Source organism: Scyliorhinus canicula, chromosome 10, assembly GCF_902713615.1.
Source record: "Scyliorhinus canicula chromosome 10, sScyCan1.1, whole genome shotgun sequence".
Lineage (NCBI taxonomy): Eukaryota > Metazoa > Chordata > Chondrichthyes > Carcharhiniformes > Scyliorhinidae > Scyliorhinus > Scyliorhinus canicula.
Genome location: NC_052155.1, coordinates 170000010 through 170026477, shown reverse-complemented (window position 1 = coordinate 170026477; position 26468 = coordinate 170000010). Strand labels below are relative to the sequence as shown.

At 42.6% G+C, this 26468-nt stretch overlaps 1 protein-coding gene across 2 annotated transcripts in view; it reads left to right on the top strand.

Annotated features, from left to right (window-relative positions):
- The window catches only part of ywhaba (tyrosine 3-monooxygenase/tryptophan 5-monooxygenase activation protein, beta polypeptide a), a 30648-nt gene extending 5859 nt beyond the window's left edge, over positions 1–24789 (top strand). For both annotated transcript variants that reach the window (XM_038810115.1, XM_038810114.1), the window contains exons 3-6: positions 13633–13756; positions 21903–22066; positions 22148–22243; positions 23029–24789. In XM_038810115.1, coding sequence (XP_038666043.1) covers positions 13633–13756; positions 21903–22066; positions 22148–22243; positions 23029–23088 — 444 coding nt within the window. In that variant the 3' untranslated portion in view covers positions 23089–24789. The remainder of the gene's footprint in view (positions 1–13632; positions 13757–21902; positions 22067–22147; positions 22244–23028) is intronic.
- The last annotated feature ends 1679 nt before the right edge of the window (positions 24790–26468 follow it).

Here is a 26468-nt window from a genome sequence, read left to right as displayed (position 1 = left end):
ACTTAGCCAGTGGCTAGGGAAATAGGATAATTCTTGTGGTTACGGAATGAGGTTTGGTGAGATGCCTAAACGATAGCTTTGTTCTTTTTAGTGGTTCACTAGAAAATTTCGCTATCCATTGCTGATTGTTGAAGCATGCCAAATTGAGGCAAGCGATAGGTCGTAAATTAATGAGGTAGAACTAGGTGTCAGTGGCATACCCATGGCAGCTGACGAAAATTCGTGAGGGGAAGCATGTTGGGTCATGTATAAATCTGGGCGGGAGGAAATATGTGGCTGCTGCAGAGAAGGTGACTGCAGGTGATTCTCTGCGTATAACAATGGATGGAATTATTAGATGAACACAATCTTTTTTTTTTAAATTTAAGAGTACCCAATTATTTATTTTTTTCCCCAATTAGGGGGCAATTTAGCATGGACAATCCACCTAACCTGCACATCTTTGGGTTGTGGGAGCGAAACCCACGCAGAAAGTGCTTTATAATGGTGTATTCTCATGATATGAACACTTGTCAAAAATAAGCATGTTAGATGGGGAGGCAAAAACCTGGTTAGAGTTGGCACTCAGGAAAGTCTTGATGAGCACAGGGAGATTTGGACATGGACTTCCAGAGCTTGGGAGCCCAGATGGCTGTAGGCATGGCTATCAAAGGTTTATGGAGAACAAAACTTTCCAGAGAAGTGTTAAAATGAAGGAGACAAAGGCTCCTGGATACAGGCAGCGGAGGAACTTTGGCAGGGGTAGAGGAAGGGAAGGCAATTTTATGGGGCAGAACGATGACCTTTGTGACAGCATGTGGCATCAAAACTTCAGCTTGGTTGGCTGGGGTTGCAAACAGCTTGATTCAACCCAGGAAAAGAATGGAATAGATGGCAAGATCATAGTTTGATGGAGCCTGAAGACAGTTACTTGGTTTGCCGAATGTTTGAACTGACACAAATAGTGGCTCATCCAAAACTGGATATTAGGCACCCGTTTGGCAATAGATGCAGCAGAGTGGGGAAAAAAAGTGGTGGCGAGGTAGACCTGAATGTTGTCACGTACACATGGAAACACGACCCCATGTTTTCACAAAGATGGTGAAAAGCATTTTGGAAGGATAGATTTTTGATGATCTTGGGTAATTGGTGGAAAGAGAAGGAATTGACAAGAGGTACTTTTTCTATGTTTACCCAAGTAAAAGCCAATTATGACAGTCAGTTTAACCTTTGGTGGGAAAGGTTTTAGAAATAATGATTTGAGACAAAATGTAACTTATTTGGACAAATATGGAATATGATGGACAGCATTTGATAAAGTGCCGCATAACATGCTTGTTAGCAAAGTTAAAGCTCATTCAAATGTTTTTACAACAATCATCTGGAGGTCATCATTAGACTTTTAATTCCAGATTTTTATTGAATTCCGGTTTCACCGTCTACAGTAGTGGGATTCGAACCTGGGCCCCCAGAGCATTATTCTGGATTACATCATCCAATGCCACTGCCTCCCCGAATGTATCATTTAACGTATTATCAACTCTTCCCAATGTATATTAATAATCCAGACCATGATGGTCAGGGAACAATGGCAAAATTTGGACATACAAGTGCAGAGTGTGTGAAATGATTCATTTTGGTAGGAAGAATGTGGGGAGACAGTATAAAATAGAGTACAATTCTAAAGGGGTGTAGGAGCAGAGGGACCTGAGTTAATGTGTGTAAATTGGTGCCTGAGTTTGAGTGCAATTGGTAATGTGTTCAGATCCTGGACTTCATTAATAGGGGCATAGAGCACAAAAGCAAGGAAGTAACCTGTATAGAATACTGGTTCGCCCTCAGCTGTAGTATTGCATCCAGTTCTGGGAGCAAAGACGCGCAGGCATGAGAAAAAATTCACTGGTTCTAGGGGTGAGGAACTTGCAGTTATGTAGATAGATGAAGTTGAGACTGTTTCTCTTGAAGCAGAGAAAGTTGATGGGCGATTTGATATAGGTATTCAAAATCGCGGGAGAGCAGCACAAGGGTAGATGGGTAAAAGCCGTTCCCATTGCTGGGAGATTAAGAACAAGAGAGTGCCGAATAAGTTAACTTGCCAAAGGAAGCAATGGTGACTTTTTAAAAATAAATTTAGAGTACTCCATTATTTTTTTTCCAATTAAGGGGCAATTCAGTGTGGCCAATTCACCTAACCTGCACATCTTTGGGTTGTGGGGGTGAAACCCACGCAGACACCGAGAATGTACAAACTCCACACGAACAGTGATCTAGGGCCGGGAACCCGGGTCCTCAGTGCCATAGGCAGCAGTGCTAACCACTGTGCCGCCGTGCTGCCCTGGAAGCGACGGTGACATGAGGAAAATCTTTTTCAGGGCGGTTGGGAGCAGTGCAATGCCTGAGTTTGGAGGCCGTTCAGTCGAAGTATTCGAGAAGGAATTGGATTATTTCAAAAGGAATAATGTGCAGGGCTATGGGGAGAGTGGTACCAGATTAATTGCTCCTTCAGAGAGCTAGCATAGTCACATCAGGCCAAATGGCCTCCTGTTTGTGCTGTAATTCTGCAGGGAAAGTGGCACTGATTTTAGAACTTTGAAGAAGAAATGGGGGTTGGGTAGAAGAGCAGTAGCTTGCAGAAAGAGTGGCTAAGCTGACTATTTTTCTGAACAGGGGAATGATGGTTAGACTGCAGTTTGAGAATGGTCAAGGGAACTAATTTCAAAGAATTTAGTGTACGAGGAGGCCATTGGACCCATCGGGTCTGCACCGGCCCTTGGAAAGAGCACCCTACTTAAGGCCACACTTCCAACCTATCCTGGTAACCCAGTAACCCTACCCAACCTTTTTGGACACTTAAGGCAATTTAGCATGGCCAATTCACCTAGCCTGCACATCTTTGGACTGTGGGAGGAAACCAGAGCACCCGGAGGAAACCCACGTAGACACAGGAGAACGTGCAGACTCCGCACAGACAGTGACCCAAGCCAGGAATCTAACCTGGGACCCTGGAGCTGTGAAGCAACTGTGCTAGCCACTATGCCGTGCAATGTCTGACAATCATGAGCTTGGATTCAGATGGGAGAATGGCTATAAAGAGCAGTGGGTTAAATATAAAGGATATTGATTTTAGAATGGAGGTTGATGCAGATCTAGTGAGGAATGGTTAAAACCTCACTTTGGGAGTATCCAATTTTTTTGTTGTGCAACCCCATATGCAGTCTTGGGGTTGTGTAAAGATCCCATGACACTATTTTGGAAAAGGGAATGGTTGTCCTGGCTATTTATCCTTCAGCCACCATCCCTAAAATGCATCTCTACAGCATTCTGTTGTGGGACCTTGGTATCTGTAAATGGGTGTTGTCTCCTCCTACAACAGTAGCTCAACATCATTGACTGACTGTAAAGCACTCTAGTACATAATGAAGAGGTGAAATATGTTATAGATATGCAAGCTTTGTTAAAAGTTGTTCACCAGATACACTGCCAGCATGCCTGGGACCTGAAGAGTGAAGATGGTGACCATACAATGGGAAACCCTAGAAAATGAGATACAGAACATATTATTGTCTGTACTATAGGTTGAAAACATTGGAATGGTTAAGCATATTGTGTTTTTATTTTTGTACCTGCCAATGATAAATGTGGTGCCAAAGACACAACTGTATGTAATCAGTGATGGATGGGTGCAGAAGGAAGAGGGGAGGGGACATGTTGGTAATGAGGATAATGGGAAGTGGCAAGTGGCCTTTTCAGTAATACCAGCCATGCTGGTAGTTTAAGTGAAATCCCTTGGTCAAATGGATGGCAGTGAATATGGGTGTAAGACATTATTTGAGAAGTGGAAGATGGGGCTGTGAAATCAGAGGGCAAGATGAGTTGAGATGAAAAATAAAATAATTGAGAATTAGCATTGGCTCATCACTGAAGCAAAGGGACGAAAGAGAGTAGAATATTGTGGGTTGGGGTGAAAGGGGAGTATGATATTTTAGGGTGGAAATGAAGGTCAACGGTTCACAATACATCACCATGTTAACAAGCCAAAAGTCCATGAAAACTTTTATGGCTTAAGCATTAACCTGTTAGGGTCTTAAGTGAAGCCCTGTTGCTTGGTCTGAATCTAGATGTAAATGAAAACCGCCAGGGCGTTAAAAATGATCCAGAAATCAAACAACTAAATGTGATTTCTGATTGGCAGTTAAATGTAATAAGATATACTTGATGTTATTTATTCTAGGGCAGAAGAAGCCAGTCTTTGCATTAATACACACGCGATCCTGGAATAATTTAGTGCTGACACTTGCAAAAGTAGTGTAATTTATGTCCATACAGTAAATCAATTTTCTAATTTTAACACTTGTGTGGTTGTGCTTTGCTGGAGGAGTGTATAAAATCTTAAAGGTCTGTGGGTGGATGGCTGTGCAATTTAACGTGGGCAAGTGTGATGTGCTTTGAGGATTAGTGATCAGGTATCCTATGGTCATCTGTGGTTGTATCTACCCGTAATTTCATAACCTCTAACTTATTGATTTCCCATATGAATGCACTAGCTCACCTTGGGAATCATTGGGTAACTTTGCAATATTTCTCCAAGTGGCTTTTTTTCGTGATCTGTGCAGGTTCTATCACCGCTAAGCCTGATCATATACTTGTACATCTGTGTTGAATTGGTGCACCTTGCAATCGCAAACTGACTACTTTTCGAACTAGGTGTCAATGTGCTTAATGCTGTTGGAGGAAATCCAGTTTCCAGTTGAGGAAAGTGTTTCTCCCAATGGACGGCAATCAGGAACAAATTTCTTATTTTATTTTCTACTGTTTATTGCATCGCATAAAAACTGTCTCATACACTTGTGGAAATTGAGCTGTATATTGGTGTACTGCCTGTCAGGTCAGGTGGAAACACTGTTTCCCCCCCAACCACCGTCTATCGTGTGAGGCACCACCCTAGTCCTTGGACTCCTCTTAGATGTTAGAGCAAAGTCCAAACAAGTGTTTCTAGTTCCATGAAACTAGGTTTAGAGCATACAATAAAATTGTGGACATTGTCTCTGTGGAAAATGGCAGAGAAGAAGAAAATGTTGGAAGTGAAAGCACCATCCCCCAATCTAATCAAAATGTCTATTCCTAAATTGGAAGCAGTTACTAAAATCCTGTTAACTGCCTTTTAAGTGTGTTCTGGTGCTCCAATGCAAAGGGCCGCAACAACAAATTTATAAGAGATTCTAGTAGTGATCCAGAACTATTACTAGGCATTTGAGAACAGGAAAATAGAGCTAGCACATCCAGACATTGCTGATGCCTTCCAACAGTCAAAGTTGCATGTATAAGTATCTCTGTTGAAAGATCTAGGTCAAATCCATTTTATTTTCCCCAATTTTGTCGTTTGTTTTTATTTAAACATTAATTTTGCTGCCTAAAGTATCCAGTTTGTCCCCTCCTGCCCTTTACTGTAACAAATAGATAAGCAATTCCACAACAAACGCCTAGGATCGAAGCTCTGCAGTCCGGCCACATCCAGTCGTGAACAACTCACTGGAGGAGGAGACCATAAATATCCCCATCCTCAATAATGGAGGAGCCCAACACATAGTACAAAAGACGAGGCTAAGGCATTTGCAACAATCTTCAGTCAGAAGTACCGAGTGGATGATCCATCTCGGTCTCCTCCGAAGGTCCCCAGCATAGCAGGTGTCCATCTTCAGCCAATACGATTCACTCAACGCGATATCAAGAAATGGCTGATGGCACTGGATATTAATAATAATTTTTATTATTGTCGCAAGTAGGCTTGCGTTAACACTGCAATGAAGTTACTGTGTAAATTCCCTAGTCGCCACACTCCAGTGCCTGTTTGGGTACACTTGAGAGAAAATTCAGAATGCCCAATTCACCTAACAAGCACATCTTTCAGAACTTGTGGGAAGAGACCGGAGCACCCGGAGGAAACCCACACAGACATTGGGAGAACGTGCAGATTCTGCACAGAAAGTGGCCCAAACTGAGAATTGAATCTGGGACCCTGGCACTAAAGGAGCAACAGTGCTAACCACTATTTTCAATTAAGAGGCAATTTAGCATGGCCAATCCACCTACCTGCACACCTTTAGGTTGTGGGGGGGGTGCCACCCACGCAGACATGGGGTGAACATGCAAACTCCACATGGACAGTGACCCAGGGCCGGGATTCGAACCTGGGTCCTCGGCGCCGCAGGCAGCAATGCTATCCACTGTGCCACCGTGCTGTCCCCCAGCAACAGTATTGAAGACTTGTGCCCCAGAACTTGCCGCACCCCTAGTCAAGTTGTTTCAATACAGCTACAATACTGGCATCTACCCAGCTTGGGTGTTTCCTGTACACAAGAAACAGGACAAATCCTACCCAGCGAAGTACCGCCCGTTGGTCTACTCCATCATCAGCAGTGATGGGAAGGAGTCATCAACAGTACTATCGAGCGGCACTTACTCAGCAATAACCTGCTCACGGACACTCGGTTTGGGTTCCGCCAGGGTGACTCAGCTCCTGACCTCATTACAGCCTTGGACAAAAGAGCCGATTGCCAGAGGCGAGGTGAGAGTGACTGCCCTTGAATGAATGCTGTCCACTTGCCTGGGTGAGTGTAGCTCCAACAACACTTAAGTTCAACACCATACAGGACAAATCCCGCTTGATTACTCCCCTCTTCCACAAACATTCAAACCCTCCTCTGCCAGCGAACGTGGCAGCCATCTTTAGTACCTACAAGATGCACTGCAGTGACTCACCAAGGTTCCTTAGATAAAACCTTCTAAACCCACGACCACTGCCACCTAAGAAGGGAAAGAACAGCAGATATCTTGGGAACCCCACCATCTGGAGGTTCCCCTCCAAGTAACCACCCTGACTTGGAAATAAATTGCCGTTCCTTCACTGTCGCTGAGGCAACATCCTGGCACTCCCTCCCTAACGGCACAGTGGGTGTACCTACACCTCAAGGACAGCAACGATTCAAGAAGGCAACTCACCACCACCTTCTGAAGGGCAACTAGGGATGAGAAATAAATGCTGGCCTAACCAGTGATGCCCACATCCTGTAAATTAATAAAAGGAAAATTGCTTTACTTGCTATCCATTACTTGCTATTTGGTGGACAAGTAATCCTGTGTTGTAGCTTCACCAGGTCAACGCCTCCATTTTTCGGTATGCCTAATGTTGCACCTGGCATGCTCTCCTGAACTCTTCATTGAACCAGGGTTGAAGACTTGGCTTGGTGGAGTTTGGGATATGCCGGGCCATGAGGTTACAGATTGTGGTTGAATACAATTCTGCTCCTGATGATGGCCCACAGCACCCCATGGATGCCCAGCCTTAAGTTGCTTTATCTGTTTGAAGTCTATCCCATTGCCACACAACACGATGGAGGGTATCCTCAATGAGAAGACTGTCTCCACAAGGACTGTCCGGTGGTCACTTCTATTGATACTGTCATAGACAGATGCATCTGCAGCAGGCCGTTTGATGAGGATGAGGTCAAGTATGTTTTTCCCCCTTGGCTCCCTCACCACTTGCTGTAGTCCCAGTCCAGCAGTTCTGCCCTTTAGGACCCAGCCAACTCGGCCTGTGGTGGTACTACTGAGCCACTCTTGGTGATGGAAGTTCCCTACACGGAGCATAATCTGCACCCTTGCTGCTACTCAGTGCTGATTCATCAACTGCTGGTGGCCATACGGGGTAATTAGCAGGATGTTTCCTCGTCCATGTTTAACCTAAAGCCATGATGGGGTCCAGAGTCGATGTTGAGGACTCCCAGGGCAACTCTCTCCTGACTGTATAGTATTGTGCCGCCACCTCCATAGATACATAGAGGTTAGGAACAGAAGGAGGCCTTTCGAGCCTGCTCCACAATTCATCGCGCTCATGGCTGATCATCCAACTCAATTAGCCTAATCCTGCTTTCTCCCCATAGTCTTTGATCCCATTCTCCCCAAGTGGTACATCCAGCCGCCTCTTGAATATATTCAATGTTTTAGCATCAACTACTTCCGGTGGTAATGAATTCCACAGGCTCACTACTCTTTGGGTGAAGAAATGTCTCCTTATCTCTGTCCGAAATGGTTTACCCTGAATCCTCAGACTGTGACTGCTGGTTCTGGACACACCCATCATCGGCAACATCTTCCCTGCATATACCCTGTTAGACTTTTATAAGTCTCTATGAGATCCCCCTTCATTCTTTTGAACTCCAGCGAGAACAATCCCAACCTAGTCAATCTCTCCTCATATTCCAGGGATGGCAGGATTGTCATCAGTCTGGTAAACCTTCGCTGCACTCCTCTAGAGCAAGAACATCCTTCCTCAGAGAAGAAGACCAAAACTGCACACCATACTCTAGGTTTGGCCTCACCAAGGCCATGTATAATTGCAGCAACACATCCCTGCTTCCATACTCAAAACCTCTCGAAATAAATGCCAACATACCATTAGCCTTCTTTAACACCTGCTGCACCTGCATGCTTACCTTCAACGACTTTTGCACAAGAGCACCCAGGTCCCGCTGCACACTCCCCTCTCCCAATTAACAACCATTCAGGTAGTAATATGCCTTCCTGTTTTTGCTTCTGAAGTGAGTAACCTCATACTTATCCAAATTACACTGCTTCTGCCATGGATTTTCCCACTTGCCCAACCTGTCCAGATCATGCTGTGGGATCCCTGCTTCCTCGTCACAATTCATGTTCCCACCTAACTTGGTATCATCTGCAAACTTTGAGAGGTTACATTTTGTTCCCTCGTCCAAATCATTAATATATATTGTAAATAGCTGGAGTCCCAGCATTGATCCCTGTGGTACCCCCTAGTTACGCCTGCCAATTTGAAAAGAACCCATTAATCTCTACTCTTTGTTTCCTCTCTGCCAGCCAGTTTCTGTCCACCTCAATACATTTCCCCCAATCCCATGCGCTTTAGATAGAATAGATCAGGGGTGGGCAAACTTTTCCGTGCAAGGGCCACATTCAGAAATTCACAATTCACAAAGGGCCGCATAGTATATTAAGTAAAATAATTACTTTACCCGGTTATGATTCTGGGCGCCTAACATAGAACAGTACAGCACAGAACAGGCCCTTCGGCCCTCGACGTTGTGCCGAGCAATGATCACCCTACTCAAGTCAACGTATCCACCCTATACCAGTAAGTAACCCAACAGCCCCTCTTCTCCCCCCCCCCCCCCATTAACCTTAAAAAAAAAAATACCCAACAGCCCCCCCCCCCCCCCCCACTCCCCATTAACCTTAAAAAAATAATAATTTATTTTTATTTTTTTGTTTTAATGACTTGGTGGGCCGCAGAAATACCTTTGGCGGGCCGTAGTTTGCCCACCCCTGGAATAGATAGAACAGTACAGCACAGAACAGGCCCTTCGGCCCTCGATGTTGTGCCGAGCAACGATCACCCTACTCAAACCCACGTATTCATCCTATACCTGTAACCCAACAACCCCCCCCCCCCCCTTACTTTTTAGAACACTACGGGCAATTTAGCATGGCCAATCCACCTAACCCGCGCATCTTTGGACTGTGGGAGGAAACCGGAGCACCTGGAGGAAACCCACGCACACACGGGGAGGACGTGCAGACTCCACACAGACAGTGACCCAGCCGGGAATCGAACCTGGGACCCTGGAGCTGTGAAGCATTTATGCTAGCTACCGTGCTGCCCTTTAATTTTGCACAATAATCTCTTATGCGGGACTTTGTGAAATGCCTTCTGAAAGTCCAAATATACCACATCGACTGGCTCGCCCTTGTCCACTGTACTGGTTACATCTTCAAAGAATTCCAACAGATTTGGCAAGCATGTTTTTCCTTCATAAATCCATACTGACTGATCCTGCCGCTGCTTTCTAAATGTTCCGCTATAAAGTCCTTGGTAATGGATTCAAGCATTTTTTTCCCCACTACCGATGTTGGGCTTACTGGTTAATAATTCCCTGCTTTCTCTCTACTTCCCTTTTTGAATATTGGAGTGACGTGAGTTACCCTCCGATCTTCAGGTACCCTCTGCTGGGTCTGTCCTGCCAGTGCAACATGACATATCCATGAACGCTGATAGTGGTGTCTGGGACATTGTCTGTAAGGTATGATTCTGTGAGTATGACTGTCGGGCTCCAACATTTGCATAAGCCCCCAGATGTTAGTAAGGAGGATTTTGCAGGGTCAGCAGGTCTGGATTTGCCGTTTGTCATTTCCGGTTTCGAGTTCAATGCCAGGTGATCCGCCGGTTTCATTCCTTTTTTGTGTTTTCGTAGCGGATGAATACAACTGAGTGGCTTGCTAGGCCATTTCAGAGAACATTTGAGTCAACAACATTGCTGTGGGTCTGGAGTCACATGTAGGCCAAACCAGGTAATGATGGCGGATTTCCTTCCCTAAAGGACATTAGTGAACCAGATGGGTTTTTACAACAATTGACAATGGTTTCATGGCCATTAGACTTTGAATTCCAGATATTTTATTGAGTTTAAATTCCATCACCTGCTGTGGGATTCAAACCTGGGTCCCCAAATCATTATTCTGGGTTTCTGGATTACGAATCCAGCGACAGCACCACAATGCCACCGCCTCCCCAAAGTAGGGATTGGCAATAGATGCTGGCCTAACCAGCAACGCCCACATCCCATAAATGATTTTTTCTTCTTTTTGTTTCTTCATTTAGAGTACCCAATTCATTTTTTCCAGTTAAGGGGCAATTTAGCATAGCCAATCCGTCTAGCCTGCACATCTTTTTGGGTTGTGGGGGCGAAACACACGCAAACACGGTGAGAATGTGCAAACTCCACACGGACAGTGACCCAGAGCTGGGATCGAACCTGGGACCTCAGTGCTGTGATGCAGCAGTGCTATCCACTGTGCTGCCCTATCCCATAAATGAATTAAAAAGTTGGAATCTAGATTTGCTTGTGGAATAATTAATTGCTCTTTACATTGTAGAATGTGATGCAATTTGTAATGAGTCCACTTAAAGCATGTGAAATATTTTATCAGTGGAGTTTTGAACCAGTCAGTGTTGATCAAAGAATTCAGAATCTTGTTTATAAACGCATTCAAGGTATTGGGGTAGTTTCAATGGTACGGTTTTGAAAATAAAATTTCAAGCGGGGTGGTATAAAGAGACTCTATGGACTTCACTCATTATCTCGCAAAATATTTGATGAGAGAGGGCGTATATCAGTTTCTATGACCAGGCTAATCCAATGCCCTTTTTAAAGCGTAACAAAATAGTAATTCTGGTGACGTTGATTCTTTTTTTTTAGAATTTAGAATACCCAATTCATTTTTTCCAATTAAGGGCCATTTAGCATGGCCAATTCACTTACTCTGCACATCTTTGGGTTGTGGAGGCGAAACCACACAAACAGAGTGCAAACTCCACATGGATAGTGACCCATGGCCGAGATTGAACCTAGTACCTGGGTGGCGGAGGCAGCAGTGCTAACCACTGCACCACCGTGCTGCCTGGTTGATTTGTATTCTCAATCACCTTATTGTCACGTAGGAAGCATGCAGCACAACTTGTCAATTAAATTTCAAATTAGTATTAGCTTTATGAAACTAAAATACTGATGTAATATTCATTCTATTTACATGGCAGTTTCTTGTCATCACACTACTTTTTGTTGTTCTGGTGTACTGGAGTGTTCTCTTCCTGTACTTGGTGTCCTGACAGATTTGCAAAGATCAACTTTGCATGGCTCCGTACAGAGTTCAAACTTTCCAGTCGCAACTAATGAAATGAGCTTGCAGAGGTGTCCATCATATTGTCCATTTCTCAGTTCTGCTTTGGGACTTGTACTATATGTCTCCAAGTGCTTCAGAGATGGAACTTAACACACCAAGCTAAATAGAACTTGCAAGAAGTGAACAATAGCATACCTGAAAAGTCATTCTGAGCAGGCAAAAGAAGAAAGGTAGCAGAAGAACTTGAGGGAGGAGTTCCAGTGAGTATGGTCAACAGCAGTAATAAATTAAAGTTAACCTTGTGTTGGTCATTCACTTTTTTTTGTGAAGCTATTTTGCACTCCGTTCTGAAATAAATCTGGTAAATTATTGCACCTGTTGGGGATACCCTCAATATAAGTCCCAGAATATCAATGTAGTATGTATTTTGGAGCATTGTAATTTAAATGCTTTCCTAACTTAATGGTTTACACTGCTTCATGCTGGGTTGACTGCAATGTTCTGGATGCAGTATCCTCTAAAATTTGTGGTGCCAATGTCATAACTGCTTAAGACATTGTAGGGAGCAGAATATTGCTGGGCATGCGTAACAGGAAAAAAATCCAGCCATGTAAATCTGTCATATGAAGTCTTAGCTCTTTGTTTTGCATTATCCAAAGATCTCATGGCATTGTCAGTTGTGGAGTGACAGCAGTTGAATTAACCTGCACTGGCTAATGGCTGCACCATCCAGTTCTCACCAATAAATAAGCAAGCATCCTAGTAACGTACTAACAAGGAAAACTTGGACTTGAGATATTTTGTCTATTGATAGGATTGGCTTAAGAAGGAACTTGTCAACCAGTGAATGGAGTCAGCTGATTAACGTATTGTCCTTTTTATAGTGGTTCTGTATTACACTTCTTATTTCCAGTTCTTTGGTTAGTACAACCTGTTCAAGTGGCAATTATTCCCCAACTTTTGGCGGAATGTTTGGCTAAGCAGTCAGTATACAGATGTGTACTGCATCTGAAAGCATGTGGGGGGATAAAATGACCTTTCACATGGCAATTAATAGCCCTCTGAGGTTGTACCAAATGAGTTTGTTTCCAACTCTCTTGCATTCTTTTCTTTCCATAGCCAGCAGTTGTAATTATTTACTCCACTCCCCTCTACTTTTTTGATCCAGAGAAAGTCAATACAGTTTACACTTGTGTTGCGTCTTTTAGGCCAGGGTATGTTAAATTGAGACTACGAAAGCAATTTGTCCACTTTGTCAAATAATCTTTCCTTTGGGGATCAGAGCACCCAGTCTGTATTGCAGCAATTCTTGAAAACTCATTTTATAAATGACAATTGGCCAGCATTAATTTGTGCTTGGTACATTGGCCAGTTTTATAAAGATGTACTGCATCTTCCATCCTCTTCTTGTCTGTCATAATTGCCCACCTCCAATGTTTAGCAATTTTAACTTTGCAAAAGTATCAAGTAGCTTCTGTAGATGGATTCTTTGGTGTTAAATAGAGTGCATATTTTCTCTACCGTAGACCAGGTTTGATTTGTTTGGGTGAGATAACAGATTGAGCGCAAGGAGAGGAAGAGAATGAAAGAGGTGGATAATTCAATCAGCCAATATTTTTTGTTTTGAATGGCCAATGAATTTATGCAAGTGCACATGCAGTGCAGACAACTGGTCAGGATAGTGCTTGCTTAGCCCCCCCACCACCACCACCCTTAATGCTTCCATGGTATGACAGGCTCTCCTGGTAGTTAATGGTTTGCACAGTACTACAGTACCTCTTAATATTGCATTACTAAGAAAGATTTGAATGGAAAATTGATTAATCTTACAAAATTTCTCATTTCTTTATATTTGGATTCTTCATGAAATGTAGAAACCTGTGTAAAACATGCTCTTAAATGGTGCTACATTTTAATCTGTCCTGTACTTCAAATTAACAGAATCTTCTTGACAAACACTTGATTGCCAATGCCAGTTCTGCAGAGAGCAAAGTTTTCTACTTGAAAATGAAGGGAGATTACTTTCGTTACTTAGCTGAAGTGGCTTCTGGGGATGACAAGAAAGGTATGTTGAAACATGAAATTATTTAGTTGGAGTATAGATCTCGTCATACTTGTGCGACCATCGACTGGGGAAATTTGCTCTTTAAACGTTTTGCATGGAGAAGCTAATTACAACTTTCAATTTCAGAACTAATTTGTGCTAGCAAACTAAATGTTTCATGTATTCTTTAGTTTGTCTAAATTGTTAATTTGACCAATCAGTATGGATGTGCAATGCATAAAATGTTGATATAAGCATTACGTTTCTAATTTCCAATCATGTGACTTGGGGATTCTAATTCTGAGATACTTAAAAGAAGCAGTAGGAATGTGTTCTTATTTGTGGATCCATGGCTTTCACCCTTACATTTGTGGTCTACTCCTATTAATGAGGTTAAGGTGTTTGTACTGGTTTGTCTCAGTGTGACTACTAAATGGGTATACTGGAAAATAGTGCTGACCTGACTCTGGCAGCCTCCCCAAGCCCATCCCCCAATGAAATGTGCTGCTTGTTGAGGAATGGTTTTGCAGATATTCATTCTGCAGGACACCTGACATGTCAAACGAGATGGTGAGTTTTGGGAAGCTACTAAATTGTAGAACTTGAGATGCACAAATGTATCTTTTTCAGCTGGTTTAACAACTTTCTGCACTCTTCTCAGATCCAGGCTACTGGATCCAACATTTTGTGCCAAATTTAAGATTAAGATCAGTAAACTCCGATTAGAACTCTGGGTGTATATTGATCACTGAAAAAGTGAACCTTGTTAGAAGGAATGAATGGCCCTCTGCCAGGGCCCATTTTCTTTAGAGAGGAGGGGCATTTACTCTTTCACTTAAGGATAAGTGTTGTGGCAGAGGCCCAAGCTCATGGACAGTTGGGTGAGATTGTATTTGTTAACAGTGTTAGAACATAGAAAAATACAGCACAGAACAGGCCCTTCGGCCCACAATGTTTGCCGAACCTTTGTCCTTGATTAATCATAGATTATCGTAGAATTTACAGTGCAGAAGGAGGCCATTCGGCCCAACGAGTCTGCACCGGTAGTTGTATTGATGACTTTAGGAAGAATGCTCAGGTGTTTTAACTTAATGCTTCAATGTTTTAGTATATTTACAGTACAGTGCTGCTTGGTCACAGTAATTTATGTGAATCTCTTGTTGAAGACTCATCATGCTGCCACTTGAAACCTCGTCCTTTGGGGACAATGAGTTTCAATTTTCTTGGCATTTAAAGCTTTTGCTAAGGGGAAAGTTTGAACTAATTTGGATAAGACTGATTGGAACATAAAGGAAGAATGCTGTGGTTGTTGAAGGTCAATCATCTCTCTTGAGACATTGATGCAAGGGTTCCTCCAGAGTAGGTAGTACCCGAAACATTTCAGCTATTTTATCAATGATCCTCCCATCATAAAGTCAGAAGTGGGAATATTTACAGATGTTCAACTCCATTCGTGACAACTCCGAAGCAGGCAGTGTCCATATGCAGCAAGCGCTAGGCAACATACAGGCTTGGGCTAATGTGACAAGTAACATTTGTGGCACAAGTGCCAAGCAATGGCCATTCCCCAAAAATACAGAATCCATGACATTACTGCCAGTCAACCTTCTGGAAGTGAGCATTAACCAGAAACTTAATTGGACCAGCCATATATTTACTTTGGCTGCAAGAGCAGGTCAGAGACTGGGAATTCTGCAGAGTGTAATTTTTTTTTTAAGAAAATATATTATTGAGGCATTTATAATTTTATAACATTCTAAACAACAGAGCGGTCCAGCACGCGCAAAAAACCCACAATAACATACCCAACTTCACACCCCCCCTAACTCCTAGCTCCCCATATATTAGATTCCCTGCCATTATTCTTCACTTCCATTCCCCCCACCCCTTCCTGCTGACAGTCAGTTTTCCTTAACGTAGTCGATGAACGGCTGCCATCTCCGAGTGAACCCCTTAAGGCGAACTTAATCTGCTCTTGCCTAAGAAACCCTGCCATGTCACTGACCCACACCCCCGACTTTGTAGGCTCCGAGTTCCTCCATCCCAGTAAAATCTGTATCCGGACCACCAGGGGGGCAAAGGCCCCCCCCCGGCTCCTGGATCTTCCGATACTCCAAATATTGACACCTCTGGACTGAGTCACCCTCCCTTTCAGGACCTCAGACATAACTTCTGAAAATCCCTGTCATTCAGACAAGCCCAAAACATATGTACATGATTTGCTGGACTTCCCTCTGCACCGCCCACATCTGTCCTCCACCTCCTCAAAAAACCTACTCATCCGGGCCACAGTCATATGAGCCCTGTGGGCCACCTTGAACTGGATCAAGCTGAGCCTGGCACACGAGAAGGGTGCATTGACTCTCCTCGAGGCCTTCTTCCATAGCCTGACTTCCAACTCTTCCTCCCACTTCTTCACCTCCCTGATTGGGACCCCTTCCCACTCCATCAGTTCCTTATATATTTCAGAGGCCCTCCTTTCCCCAACCCGTTTTAGACATCACATCCTGTAGTCCCCTTTAGAAGGAGGCGAGGGAAGCTTGGAACTTGCCTCCGGACAAAATCCCGTACCTGTAGGTACTGGAATCCATTCCCACCTGGCAACTCAAGCTCCTCCTCCAAGCTTGGGAAACACTCCTCGATGAAGAGATCCCCAAATCTCTCAATCGCTGCCCGTTGCCCCGTCCAGCTCCCCCGGAGAAAACTGTGATTATCACAGATCGGTGACCATACCGACGCCCCCTCCAGTCTCGTGTGTTGTCTCCATTGCCCCCACACTCTCAGGACTGCCAGCACCACTGGACTTGTGGAGTAACAAGCCGGTGAGAACGGCAGAGGTGCTGTTAACAGAGCATTCAGACTTGTGCAGTGGCAAGATGCCACCTCCACTCGTTGCCACACAGATCCCTCCCCTACTACCCATTTCCCACTCATCAAATTATTGGCCGCCCAGTAATAGTTAATAAAGTTCGGAAGGGCCAAGCCCCCTTCACCGCACCCCAGCTCAAAAGGACCTTCACCCTCCGGGCTTTCCCAGCCATATAAAACCAGAGATTGCCATGTTCATCTTCCTTTTTAAAAAAAAAAAATGCCTTGGGGATGAAGATTGGGAGACCTTGAAACACAAACAGCAATCTCTGGAGGAATGTCATCTTCAGTTTGTACCCTCCCCGTCAATGAAAGCGGGAGCACGTTCACCTACGGAAGTCCACTTTCATTTGCTCAATCACCCTGCCCGTATTTAGTTTATGAAGCTGATCCCAGTCCCTTGCCACTTGAATCCGCAGGTACCTAAAACTGCTTCCCACCACTTTGAAGAACAACTGCCTCAGTCTCCTGCCCCCTTGCCTGGATCGCAAAAACCTCACTCTTGCCCATATTCCGTTTGTAACCTGAGAACTGGCCAAATTCCTCCTGTAATCTCATAATTCCCCAGGTCTTGTTGGGGTAGAGGTCCACTTCGCCAACCTGTGCCTCGGCTTGGCGGGGGGACATGCTGGAGGTTTTTTTTTTTTTTTTTGTATAGTATTGTGAAAATGCTGAAAATCTATCCAATAAAAATACTTTTATATTTTAAAAAAAAAAGTGTGATCCACTTGTGTGGATGAGTGCTGACCCAATAACACCAGAAACTCAACATGCAAAACATAGCAGCCCACTTGATTGGCACCCATGTCACCACCTTCATTCACACCTTCAGTCACCAATTTCAATGACATAGTGTGTACCATCTCTACAAGAGGCACTGCAGCACCCATCAGTGCTCCTCCAACAGCACCTTCCCAACCCACAACCTCTACTACCTAGAAGGACAAAGACAGCAGACACATGGGAACGCCATCACCTACAAATTCACCTTAAAATCACTCGCCATCCTGAGTTGGGAACTGTATTGCTGTTCCTTCACTGTACTGGGTCAAAATCTTGGAACTCCCTAACACCATTGCGTTTACCTACACCATATGGGCTGCCAATGGTTCAAGAAAGTGGTTCACCACTACCTTGTCGAGGGCAATTTGGAATAGGCGAAGGAAAATGTTGGCCTAGCCAGCAATGTCCATGTCCGGGGGGAGGGGATAAAGTTAATTGAAAATGGGGCAGCACGGTGGCCTAGTGGATAGCACAGCCGCCTCACGGCGCTGAGGTCCCAGGTTCGATCCCGGCTCTGGGTCACTGTCCGTGTGGAGTTTGCACATTCTCCCCGTGTCTGCGTGGGTTTCGCCCCCACAACCCAAAAATGTGCAGAATAGGTGGATTGGCCACACTAAATTGCCCCTTAAATTGGAAAAAAATAATTGGGTACTCCAAATTTATAAAAAAAAAAGTTAATTGAAAATTATTGCTGCTTGTTTGGAGGAATGGGGGAGGATTCCAACCCCTGTTATGTAGCACACTGCTACATTCACCAAGTTCAATGTCACTGTCAAAATGGTGTGTGACTTCAGAAGTTGTATGGTCTCATTCATTAACAATTTATCCACTTGTTCAGATTTATCTCGATACCAGTATAGTGGTGTAGCAAAATACTGGAAAACTCTGTGAACTCTGTTTTTAGACTATTTAGAAATATTCTCAGGATGTTCTTTTCCAGATGGTCTGCCATTTCACATGGAAACTTTGGGAGACTGGTTTATTTTCTTGTTTGGTGAAATTTGCCACTGGTCTTTCATGAACAGACTGTTCCTTCAGGTATTATGCCCCAAAAGATTACTATAGACTATGGACTTCCATTGGATTGGCCCATGATTATGCTTGGCAAAGTACTGCAGTGGTTTGCCCATGAATAGGAAATCTCACAATTTAGACTTGACTTCTCTAGGCACCAGTGTCGTATTAGGCTTATTTGGTAGCTGACAAATCATGCAGCTGCAAGCCAGATTCAAGTGTCTAATATTGCAGCACTTCACTTGTAAATGTTAATGTTCTTGATGTAAAGGGTCAGTCAGCATTTCAAAGCAATCCTTTGAGTACATGTACATAGGCTAGAATTTGAGACCCCTTTGGGTTCTAATCTGGATTTTTTTGAACTGCTGTTCCTGAGGAAACCGTAATAGCTATTAATATGTTTATATAGCTTTAACATGGAAAAATATATCTCAACATTTTGCAGATACAAGTAAGAAAGGGCATTAAACCAACAAAACAACCAAGTACTTAATCTGAGGTATTTTTAAAACATAATAATAATCACTTATGTCGCAAAGCCCCTAGTTGGCACATTCTGGCGCCTGTTCGGGGCGGCTGGTACGGAATTTCAGAGACTAATCTTGGAAGAGTGAAGGAAAGCAGAAAAATTCAGGGTGTGTATGACCTGAGCATGGAAATCAGTGGTGTGGCGAAGGGTGGGGCATGCAGAAGAGATCTTAACCAGGGCACAGTTCCCTGGGTGGGGCCACGGTTGGAGGAAGTTACTAATGCTGAAGGGCAAAGTTAAACGGTTTGAATGTTTGTTTGTTTTTTCCATGAGTCCTTGTTAGAACCTGGAACTAGGTCAGTGAGAATCGGGATGATGGACCACCTTCGAGTGGCAGAGTTTTGATTACACAATGGAAATCAGGAGGCAGGCCAGGCAAGCATAGGAATAATCAGTATGGGGATGTCAGAGCTGCATATTAGGGTTTCAGTCCAGTTAGGCTGAGGTGGAGTATGGTGGCCTTTATGATGATGGTACTGAGACTGGAGGAATGTTCAATTTGGGGTTGAATAGATATTGAGTAAGTAGTATATCAAAAGCAGCTTTAATCAATACAGGGTCTAATCTCTCGATGATGTGCTTGACTTGCTAGGCCTGAGTTTCTGTGGTGCAGGGTTCCTTCAATTTGAACCTGTTGTCCTTATCTGAGGAGCAGACATTTGAATTTCAGGGACTAACCAAAACTTCACTGGAGTGCTGCATCTTGAATGATAACTTCAACTAATTCAACTAATCCATTAAAGCTTCATTTTTAAAAATGATGTATTGTTACATCTGCAGATGGTTGCCACCTCTTGGTGCTGGTCTGATGACACCATGCTTCCTCTACATTGTGCAGCACCCCAAAAGCCCCCACACAGGAGGCCACGCACAAATCTGTCTTTTACTGGGCATTTAATTTTTGCCTGGTTGTTTTTCTTTCTCATGAGGGTACGCTGTTGGTGATTGGCAGCTGTACATAAATAAACATGTGCTCCTTTTTAGAGTATTATATGCTCCAAAGGGTTGTGGACCAATCATAAACTTGTGCTTGATGCAGTGTGGTTGGGACTACTCTTCAAAATCTTAGGCTGATTATGCACAGAAGACTGTGATTGTGAGCTTTGAAAAATGGGCACTTGTTTCCACCTTTACTAACCAAGATCTCAGGTTTTGATGGATTGTTGGATCAAAGTGTATTTTCATTGCCTTTCCCTTCTCCTTCCCAGGGGTCACCGGCAGAGGAAACTGACAACTTGCTTGACTATAGATGAAGTGATCTGCTAAATCTGGTCCTGTGATTGATTGTGGATGTCGGTTGTGACTTCATAGCTTGGCCCTCATTTTAAACAAGTGAAGCCTTCTGTCTTCAGCAACCTTGTATTGATGATGCAGTCTTTCAGCTAGGGTTTCTGGATCCCAAGTGGGCCTGTGAACAAATCCCCTTGGATCTGCACGATGATCTCTGCTCATTCTCTCTTTCCCCTTCCCACCTGTCTCCATGTGATTTACCAGTCAATACTAAATAGTATTTGTACATTTCACTCAATTGGGAAGTATAGTGTATAAAGTGTTAACTGTGAGCATTTAATTTTTGGGTGTTTTGAGAACTGGGCAGTCCTAGTATGTTTGACCATGGCATAGTTGTCTGAGAAGGTGCTGTGCCATAGGGGACGTCTTGGTTCATAAACTGTACAGCGGGTACATTGGTTGTGATGAGTGAAACCAGTTAGCAAGTTGGGTAGAAAAACTTTTGTTGGGAAAATTACACTCTCTCTATGTGCTGCTCGAGATTCCTAATGTGCTGGGCAAAACTGGTCTAATCATGGTCATTGCTAGATCCATTTATTGTATTGATAGCTTCAGGGGAAGACCATGCTTAATCCAGTGTTTTCTTTTACTACATTTCAACAGGCATCTGTGGAATACAAGTGACCTTTGTGTCACTTGTGAGCTTTACAGTTAGTGTTGATAGACCTTTTGGGACATGAAGCACATGAATTTGGAATGGGTCAATGGTGATATGGGGAGGCTCCCTGACATGCGTTCTCCCATCAAAGTGTATGATGCTGCAGTAAGTTTTTGTACAATTCTGTTGCACCCTGATTGCCAACCACCAAAATAGTAAGTGATTCAAATTTGGCTCTTCAGTCCAGTAAGTAGTTCTGGTGTGGTCTTCCATTGAAGCATCCCAATACTGAGATATTTGATTCATTTAGTCTCCTCTGAGAATTATTCATAGGTTTAATGGTGTCTTATGTTCTTCCTGTCCAAGAACTAGGCCCAGATCCTGAAGAGAAGCTAGTGTTTTTTTTTTTTAATTGTTTATGCAAGTTTAAATTCAATTAATTAAAGTGAATAAGTGGTGAGTTTTGCTGGCCTTTCACCTCTGGTTTCATATCCGGGCTAGTTTGGTTGGATGAAATTTCCCTCTGGCATGCTTTGACCAGAGTTTGAACAGTCTTCATGGAAGTTCCTAGTGGGCATGGGTATAAACCCCTTGTTCTAACTTGAGAATAGCAGGCTATTTCAGTTGAGGCATAGGCTGGCTGGTGTGGGAAATGGTGTTGAAGTTGGGGCAGAGTAACTGTAACCTGGAACTGTGCATTCCTGAAATGGGCAGCATTCCATTTTCTACTTCAGGACTCTATAATTTCTGTAATAGAGCTCAATGAAGTGTTTCTTTAAAAGATGCAGCAGTGGGGCCATTATAACTTGGAACCTGCTGTTTAATTGTTCTGTCATGCTGAGCATGTTGTACGCAGTATCTATTTTGTGAAGCATTGGTGCAGAATATAACTTTGAAATTTTAAACACTGTTCAAATCAAATAGGTTTATTTAAATCAGCATCTTGTTAAATATTACGATTCGAAAGGTAAATCAGAATAAACATTGACATTGCTTAAAATGTTCAGTTCAGTTGCTCTATTAATGTCTGCCTTTTATGCATGTCTTGAACTGAGCTACAGTTGTCGTTGTCAATCTTTTTTTAGCCACTGTGGAGCATTCGCAACAAGCTTACCAAGAAGCATTTGACATCAGTAAAAAAGAGATGCAACCAACACACCCTATCCGCCTGGGACTGGCCCTTAACTTCTCAGTGTTTTATTATGAAATTCTTAACTCTCCAGAACAAGCTTGCACTCTAGCAAAGACTGTGAGTACGAACAACATTCATTTAGGCAAAAGATTTGTTACCAGAAAATTTGCATCTAACTGTATTTTTGTGTTCTAAAAGGCATTTGACGAAGCAATTGCAGAGCTTGATACACTGAATGAAGATTCCTACAAAGACAGCACATTAATAATGCAGTTATTGAGAGATAACTTGACAGTAAGTACTATCTTAGAGAAAACATTATTTCATAGAAAAGCGGATATCAGTACTGTAAATTTTGTTGCTGTGGTTTATCTGAACTCGTTATGGTTAGATGGTTCTCGGCTCTATCAATACTTCAGTAGGAATAAATGCTGTTTTGTGGCTTGCCAATGCAAACAATACATGGCAAACTGCACTGTGGGATAGAACTCTGCTCCCCATAGGAAGAGTCCTTGAACCTCAATTACAGGAAAGTCCGTACACTTAATACCCAGCTGAGAAATAGAATTTGCAGAAGTCTAGGATTTGGTCTTCATGCCTTGTTGCAAAAGAATGGTTTATGGTGCTTAGGTTAAGGTAACCATAACTAGCTTTTTCTTATTTTATCGACGAAGAAATGGCAATCTAAATAAAAGCAAAATGGTGGAAATTTGAAATAACAGCAAAGGGAAATGGGGTCTTGCAGCATTAATAGCGGGAGAAATTATAAGTTAATGCCTTGAGTAGAATATGGACTCTTCTGAAAGTCAGCTTCAACTCCATGTTACATTTCTCTCTCCATTGATCTTGCCAGACTAGCTGAGTAGTCCCTATGCTCTCTGTTTTTATTGCAATCTAACAATGGTACTGTGGGCACTTTGGAATAAATTGATTTTCAAAATTGCATTATGGAGGATATGCATCCCAGAAATTAAACCCAAAAAACCTGGGCTGTGATTTATCTTGTATCTCAATAGTTATCTGTAGTGATGTTGGATTTAGATAACCATTGTAATAATTGAGATTTAATTTACTTCTAGTTGTGGACTTCAGACAACCAAGGGGAAGAGGCTGATCCTGGTGAGGGAGGAGAGAACTAAACTTCCGCCTTCTAGTTCTGTCTGCCTCATTCCTGAATCTTCACCATCAAGACTATTTGTAATCTCTGCTGTCCCACTAGTTTCTATTTTAGGTCTTTGGAGAGCTTCTGTCACTTCTGTTGGGTCTCTGTGTTTCCCATGTGGTTTGTGTTTGATAGGGGAGAAGAGCCAATTCATATTGGGAACTCTTGTTTGTACTGTATGTTCCAGGTGGCCAATGTAAATTCAGGGTGTGGAATTTTTATACAAGTTTTAAATGTTTGGTTAGTACCCTTTGTAGCTGTGGTTTACCACAAAGCTAATGTCAAATGTTTCCTGTACTAGCAAAGAAGGATGCCCATAATTTAGCGTATGTAATGGGAAATGGCACAGATTCAGTGTGAATCGTGCAATTTCTAGAGCGTTACTAATCTGTAGATCAAACCTGCACCATCTATTACATGTCTCAGGATTTTTGGGATAGGGCAGAGGAGGGTTAACATTCCATGAGTTGCAAGATTCACCATTGCTCATGTCTTCATTTTGCTACACAAATGACATCTGAACATTTTATTTGTATTTAAAAGAAATTATTGTCAACGTAAGAACAAATGTACAAGCAAACATGCAGTAAAATAAATGCTTAACTTTGATAATGTATGTTTAAGAGGTTAAAAACCTTCCCATGTGTTTATCTGGTAACTACCTTTTTTGTTTTTAGTTTTTTGCTTTGTGGTCTTGATTGCCTAACACGCATGTGGCTGTGAAATAGTTAACAGGGAAGTAATGAGATATATTGCTGTATGGCTAGCTGCATTCATGTCTTCTGGACTTTTCATAAGAACACAAGCATAATTGTTATCAAGAAAATGTGTAAAGTTGATGTAAGTGGAATAAAATGTTTTATGAATGGATTTTTTAAAACTTCAATTTGATTTACTAAATTATATGCTGATACTTGTGTCTCAAGTGGAATGGAATTCACATGTAGTCTGGATGTATGAGGTTGAAAGCTTTAGAAGAATGCTCAAAACTGCTGCCTCATAAATGAAAGAATAATTGTTCAGCATAATTTCAATCTAGATTGTCAGAAAACATGTCTTATTCCTGAAACTGTTAACCTAATTGAATGAATGGAGGATATACTTCCATTTTAACTGTAAATAGTACATTGGCAGTGTTTCAGTATTTGCTGAAAAATCATTTTGCTGTGCACAAAAGTAAAACGAAAGATTATGCATCATCTGCAAATACTTCAGAATTTAAAGTGATACAAGCTTGGCATTTGGTTGGCATCTTACCAGTAGCTTTTATAGTGGTATTTTTTCCTAGTTCCCTGGTTAAACAATACCTATTTTACAATGACAACTCCAATGTACTATGTTATGATACATCAATTATCCTTTGAAAATGTTAGCATATTAAATTTTTGTTTAACCTTCATTGATTATCAAAGTTAATACAACCCATGCAGAAATGTCTGGCAGAATAAATGTATGGACCATAAGGGATCAAAAGACCAAAAATGAGAACACAATACAAAGTTGAGAGGCAGTGAAGAAGGAACCAGCTACAGAAAAAAGTGTAACTGTTAACAGCTGTGATATGAACCAACAGTTGTTTGATTTTGACAGCAAAATCTGTACTGTCTTGTCATTTGGGGTAAAGAATAAATGTACCAAAAACAAAATTAAATATCTGGAATAGTATGAAGAACAGAAATAAGAGTTTCCAGATTGTCTTTGTATTGTCTTTGTGCTCCCCTCCATCCTATTTTTCGCCGTGTTGAATGGTTGACCGTAACAGCATCTGAAGTAATTATTTATTTCAAATTGGCACTGGAAGCAAATGTTGCCTTTTTTTTTGTAAGTGCTGTCCTCTTTGTTCAGGGTCTTTTTGTTTGAATTGAATGTTATATGAATACACTAAAGTTAACACTTATCCTAGAGGAATTTCATGAGCTTGCCTCCATGGACTGTTCAAAGTCGCTTGGAGCATCAAAAGTACATAGTGTGGTGTCCTGTTTTGCGAAATAACTCCCATCTAACTAATCCCATCTAACTAAAGCTGCAAATAAGGGAATACAAGGTACTGCACTTTCTTCAGTTGTGGTTACATCCTTTAAAGACACAAGATCCAAAAAAGTAGACTTTTCTACAGCACCATTTAACAGAATATCATGAGCTGCAGTGTTGTCCATTTCATCGTTTTTCTATCTAACAATTTAATCAATAACCTCCACAGCCCTTTTTCAATACATGAAAAATTCACCAGTTTCATTATATTTTAACTAACCAATACCTGAGTTAATGATTGCCTAGGTATTATTTAGACGGGACTGGGTATTATTTGAACCGGACTTCTCTGACATGGGTAGATTGTTTTTCTTCCACTGGCTCTTGACATGCTGACTGAACCATCCCACCTAGTTTGTGCACTTCTGGCACATCCATGTGCAGACCACTGTGGCAGCCAGCCACCACCGTGCTCCTTTCCCCAGCTTCCTATTGGTGAAAATACATGAAATCTAAAGAAATGAAGGTAGGTATAGCTTTTGTTGGACCAAAGAAAATCTGCATTCTGTTGGTGTTTTCTAATGGGCAATTTAAATCCATCATTCAAAGTATATGCTGGTTTGTCTCCAAAGGAAGATGGTTGTGGTGGTTGGAGGTCATAACTGCAGGAGTTCCTCAGTATCCTTTCTGAGGCCCAACCATCTTCAGCTGCTTCATCAATTACCTCCCTCATCATAAGGTCAGAAGTGGGGATGTTCACAGATTGTGTTCAGCCCCATTTGTGACTCATAGTGAAGCAGTCATATGCAGCAAGACCTCAACCCTATCCAGGCTTGGGCCGACAAGTGGCAAATTACATTTCATGCCACACAATTGCCAGGCAATGACAATCTTCGACAAGAGAGGATCTAACCATTGTCCCTTGACATCAATGGTCTTACCATTATTGAATTCCCCGCAATCAACATCCTGGGGGGGTAACCATTGAACTGAACTAGTCCTATTAATACTGTGGCTGTCAGAGCAGGTCAAAGGCTAAGAATACTTTGGTAAGTAACTCACCACCTGACTCCCAAAGCTTGTCCCATCTACAAAGCAGGCACAAGTTAGGAGTGTAATGAAATAACTGCACTTGCCCAGATGAGTGCAGCTTCAATAACACTAGAAGCTTGACACCATCCAGGGCAAAAAGGCCCGCTTGCTTGCTACCTCTTCTGCAAGCATTCAAACCGTCCACCACTAACAGTGGCAACCGTGTCTGCTATGCAAGATGCATAACAGTAACTTGCCACGGTTCTTTAGGCAACAGCCACTAATACGTAGAAGAGCAAGAGCAGCAAATACCTGGGTTCCCCCCTCCCCAGTCACTCATCACCCCAACTTGGA